We start from the raw sequence: 5,464 nt of genomic DNA on the forward strand, positions 1-5,464 counted from the left end.
GAACTTAGGGGAGCACTGTTTGTACCATACTTGACCAATCCCGAAACTACTGAGCACCGATCAACGTTATACCGTCAAGGACCCAGAAGAGTTTCCCTCCAACCAGGAGGCCAATCACAGCGCGACACGTGTCGACATCATAAGCCAATCATAGCGCGACACGTGTCAACATCAGAAGCCAATCACAACACAACATGTGTCAATGTCAGAATGAAACTAGAAACTCTCTTCTATAAATAAAGATCATTCTTTCACAATATTTCCTAATGTCATTTGTACTAAATCATTCACTAGTACTCACTAAAGGAGAGCTTGAACCTATGTACTTGTGTAAACCCTTCACAATTAATGAGAACTCTTCTACTCCGTGGACGTAGCCAATCTGGGTGAACCACGTACATCTTGTGTTTGCTTCCCTGTCCCTATCCGTTTACTTACTTATCCACACTAGTGACCGAAGCAATCTAGCGAATGTCACAAACTTAACACTTTCTGTTGTACCAAAGTCCTCGCTGATTTTGTGCATCAACAGAGTACATAGAAGATACCACTACCCTGTGATCAGTACATCATCAGCAGTTTTTTATGATGACATTGGAGGCCTAGAGCATCTCCAAATAAGGCTTCAAAAAGCCCACAATAGCATTAATAGTAAAAAAACACAGCTTTAATGTTTTCCAACCGAAATCTCAATTCCTACGTGGCTTGACGTGGATTGACACTAACGGTGGTTGTTGTCAAATTTGACATCAATTTCAAATCTATTTTTAGCAATTAATAAATGTTTTAGTACTATTTTTATTATCATTTTTTGTTCTAAAAATGGTTATTACAATTATGATGATGTAATACAACCTACATCTTCAAACTTAAAATGTTTGAGGATTTTTAATCGGGACGGTAACCTGCCTAGCGCCGCCTGCCTTGTGCCTAGGCGGCGCTAGGCGAGGATTTTTAAAACAGTGTTTGCACTACAAGCTTAAAAACCACAAATGATTTTGATGATGTAGTATTTGCACTACAAGCTTAAAAACCACATGTCAACATGTAATGAATCAGTTTAATGTAGTAATTTACGCATTCTCTTTTCTTCCTACACTTCTCTTTTTTAGTGGATAAATAAAAAAGAATCAATAAACAAAAACACGAGCAAAAACAGAGAATAAATAAAAACTGACTAAAACGGAGAAGAACAAAGCGTGAAGATCACTACCCTAAACTACTTAGCAATTTCATTTGCATAACTCAAACAGAAATAAGAACTCATTTATTTAGTTTTTCGAATGGCACAAAGCTAGAACTGTTTAAGCCTTTCCATGTTGGATTTATCCAATATAAATCAACCTTTAAGTGGTCTACTATATGTAATAGGAATGTAATATTGGAGAATAATGTTAATTGTGATTTGATCTCTTAAAGATATCAATCCTATATAAGGTGTCTTATATTGGAAATAGGATTGATGGAATCCTTAATAATATATGATTATGATATTTTACTTGAGAGCCAAGAAATGAGAGTTTTAGTTTTCCCTTATGGACGGAATCTAAGACTTTTTTGCTAGTATATAAACACCGGTCCCTGCTAACCCTAGACACGACAACTAAGACTTCCCATAGAGCATTGTCATAAAGCTAGGAGTTTACAGAAGAGTTGGTGTTTCTGTTTGTCACGGCAAACATAAAGATTGGAGTTTTATCGATGACGTCTTGCTTGCATGGCTACTGCATCTTCGGTAACTACCATTGGAATCAGGTCAGTCACTCTTCGTTTGTGTTTTAATTGTATAACCTTATAAGGCTAACAATCCACACACAAAAAGCTCACTCTACATGAGCCCTAATTCGAAAGTATTCCAGCACAGCCGACCAGTGCTACTGGTGCTCTCTGCTTACACTGCTTTTATTATTACGTCCCATACGACGTAGTACTTAGATACATTAGTCTCTCTCCCCATTCATATTTCTTCCCTACTAATATTACTCAGATATCTTAATTAAACAAGTTAATTAGATTACGCCAGCAAACTCCAAAGTTGAAGACAACGGATGGCTTCTCCCTCTTCCCTTCTTAGTTGGCACAAAGTAAGATTCCTGCTGCTCGCCAAAGATTCTTTCCATCTCTTGCCCAAATGCTAGCTGCTTAGCCTCCCTATCCATCTGATTCATTATGTTATCCTTTTGCCCTGCATTTACAACAATCCAGATTACATATTAAACTATTAGTTATACAATTTACCTCGCCTCATTCGTTTTATGGTGGAATCTTGTGTTTTATGGTGGAATTTTAACTTCAGAGTTATTTCTCCTTATTTGTCGAGGACAATTTGATATATATACTTGACATATATACAAAGATATCTCATTAAAACTACAAGCTACTAGTACTGGTCTAGCTAGTAAGTAGGAGGTTTCAGGTTGAAATCCCCACACCCCTCAATATAAATAATATCGTTCCATAAAAAATAAAAATTGTACAATTAAACACACCCGATTGGTTAAAAATTGTAATTAATTAGCAGTAATACTGTTTCTGGCTTGATTATAGTCTACCTGCAAGGAAGTTCCTCATGTTGTTTTGGGCATTGAGTCCGAATCCCAGGATTCGGATGTTCTGGTTTTGGTTGCCATTGTTGTTCTGGGCAACAAAGGCAACAGGATGACCAGCTGGGACAACGAAAGCATCACCAGGTGACAGCTGAGCAACGACCTTCGTGAACCTTCCACTGTGCTCTCCCTGCTCTTGTTGTTCCATCATCCCTTGGCCTTGCATTTGGCTTGCCAAGTGGGGGCACGCCATTTCGACACGTACATTTCCTTCCACAACGTACATCAAGAATGTAGCTTCTGAATTAAAGTGTGGCACCATCATAGTTTGCTGCAAAATTTTGAATAGAATTTCATTAGCCAAATGTACTAATCAAAATTAGTGTACAATAAAATTACATTAAGGGAGGTTTATGCCTTGCCTATTGGAATAAATTAAAGGAAAATTTTTCAAATTCCAATTGCTGAAATGATCCAAGAATATGTTGTTGGTCAAATATTGAAGGCATATTAATGAAATCTCGAAAATTGATCATTTCAGCAATTGAAGATTTGTATTTTCGTCATTTCAACTGATTTCCCTTTAATTAATTTGTTTTGTGATATACGTTTGCATTAGCATTACTTGGTTCATCTCAATGCAACTGACTGAGACATCCATGTCCTGGAACTGATTGAATTCTTCAGGGCGAGCCTCAAAGAACTGGCCATAGTTGTTGGAGTGCACAGGTGTTTGTTGTCTCAGATTGAACGGACCGTGAGACTGTCGGCGTCCTTCACGCCTGGCTGAAGGACGTTGACTCAATGCCTCAAGTTGCTCCTTTGGGGGTCTCATGACCATGCCTTGGCCCCTTTGTTGTCTAAAGCCCTGCTCTAGCTGCTCTCTTGGGGTCTGATCAGATAGTTAATAGTTGTTAATTAGAGCCTAACTAATTTAGGTGAACAAATGAAATCAAATAAAGGGTTATAGAACAAAAATTAAGATTTGTAACTTACGTTGAAGGCAGATTCAAGAATGTCATTGCTGAAAACGCTGAAGTATGACTCGGGATTTCCAGAACCAGCAGGGAAGAATTCCTGCAAAAAGTTGGGCACTGTTTTAAATTGCCAACCCCAAATATTAACTAGAACAAAATTCAAGTTTTTGTGTGGAAATTTATATGGGTTTGTGGGTAATTAATAGCTGAAAAATATAAAAATAAAAAAAAATACCAAAACAAATATTGATGAAACGAAGTGATGATTGGTTACCTCAAATCGGCCAGGACTGTTAACAGAGCGGATGAGCTTTGCAATTTGAAGAGATTCATCATTGTTATTGTTAATTAAGTAGGTAGTAGCCCCTGCAGGAACTCTAATCACATCTCCATGTTCCATGTTGAAGGACTCCTTTCTATCTTTCATCAGAAGAGTACAGTTACATTGTCCTGAAATCGCAGAGTAAAGAAAATATGAAGATATTAGAGCTTATGATAATATAACTTCATATAAGAAAAATGATTGGGAATGGAGGACTAACTCACCGTTGAGAACCACGAAAATCGCTTCAGCATCATAATGGTGTGGGAGAACAAAAGTGTTAGGCATTGCCTCAAAGATGGCCAAGCGGTAGTTCTTAATGCCGCGAAGAAGCTCACTCTTTCCGAACCTCTCAAGCACATGAAGACTGCCTTCATTGGACTGGAACCGTGACTGAAACATCTGTGATGGGAAGTAGAAGGGATTGTTCCTCTGACCCCCCATCATCTGATCCTCTTCTCTTTGTCCATGTGGGTTCTGATGAACTCTTCCTTTGCTGCCTCCCTGCTGCTGCTGTCCTTGTTGCCTCATTTGATCTTGGCACTCTTGAAGACACTGATGCTGCTTTTGGCCACGCTGTGATTTGCAACGCTGTTGACATTGCTGTTGTCCCTGTTGCCTCATTTGATCTTGGCATTCTTGCATACACTCGTGCTGCTTTTGGCCGCGCTGCGACTGGCAACTCTGCTGACATTGTTGTTGCTCATATTGTTGTTGTCCTTGTTGTCCTTGTTGCCTCATTTGATCTTGGCACTCTTGCAGACACTGATGCTGCTTTTGGCCACGCTGCGATTGGCAACGCTGCTGACATTGCTGCTGTCCCCGTTGCCTCATTTGATCTTGGCATTCTTGCATACACTGGTGCTGCTTTTGGCCGCGCTGCGACTGACAACGCTGCTGACACTGCTGCAGCTCATGATGGTTAGAAACATAACTTTCTAACTCCCCACCTTGTCCTCCCTCAATTTGCTGGCGGCAAATCTTCTGGCATATCTCCGACGACTGAATGATCTGTTGGCATTGTTCGTGGCACTGCTCGAAGTGTCGTTGCTGGATGCACTGCCTTTGACAATGTTCCAGCGGGACCCGAGTTCCCTGCTTCTCACACTCCTGTCGGCATTCCTGACCATGAGATTGGCTGTACCACACCAGCTCGCCAGCAACCGGAGAACCCGACCAGGGCCCCATATTCTTGCAACGGGCCAAACACGCGGAGATCTTTGGAAGGCCTTGGAAGTCCATACATTCTTGTTGACATTGCTGGTCTTTATCTAGACCAAGAGTGCAAGACACAGAGAAAGCAAGTAAAAGAGAAGACACCAACAACAAGAAAGGAAGCCAAGCGTTGGAATTGATCACCATGGTTGCTAAATTTCTTTAATTTTATGCTTCTGTGGGAAGAATGGCTTAAAGGGTTCGCGTATTTATACAAGATTAAAGGTTGAGCGTGCATGTAAATTTGTCCACACATTACATGCAAGGTGACTAGTGTCGATGGCGAAATCTTGACGTGTCAAGTTTTTGAAATTCAAACGGCAGGGTATCCGAGGCGATTTGTCCAAACTTGATCTTCACATGGGTGCGAAATGAGGATAAATATATGGTTTCAGAAATCGTGG

General features: G+C 40.1%; 1 protein-coding gene across 1 annotated transcript; it reads right to left on the reverse strand.

Moving 5' to 3' along the window:
• Nucleotides 1-1,653: 1,653 nt before the first annotated feature.
• On the reverse strand, nucleotides 1,654-5,254 carry LOC103453212 (vicilin Jug r 2.0101). Its single transcript, XM_017336942.3, has 6 exons — nucleotides 4,070-5,254; nucleotides 3,798-3,973; nucleotides 3,543-3,623; nucleotides 3,172-3,438; nucleotides 2,553-2,877; nucleotides 1,654-2,185 (listed from the first exon to the last, which is right to left on the reverse strand). The coding sequence occupies exons 1-6, from the start codon at nucleotides 5,205-5,207 to the stop codon at nucleotides 2,010-2,012; spliced, it is 2,163 nt and encodes a 720-aa protein (XP_017192431.1). The 5' UTR covers nucleotides 5,208-5,254; the 3' UTR covers nucleotides 1,654-2,009.
• Between the last annotated feature and the right edge of the window lie 210 nt (nucleotides 5,255-5,464).

Source organism: Malus domestica, chromosome 13 (genome assembly GCF_042453785.1).
Source record: "Malus domestica chromosome 13, GDT2T_hap1".
In the NCBI taxonomy this organism is placed as follows: domain Eukaryota; kingdom Viridiplantae; phylum Streptophyta; class Magnoliopsida; order Rosales; family Rosaceae; genus Malus; species Malus domestica.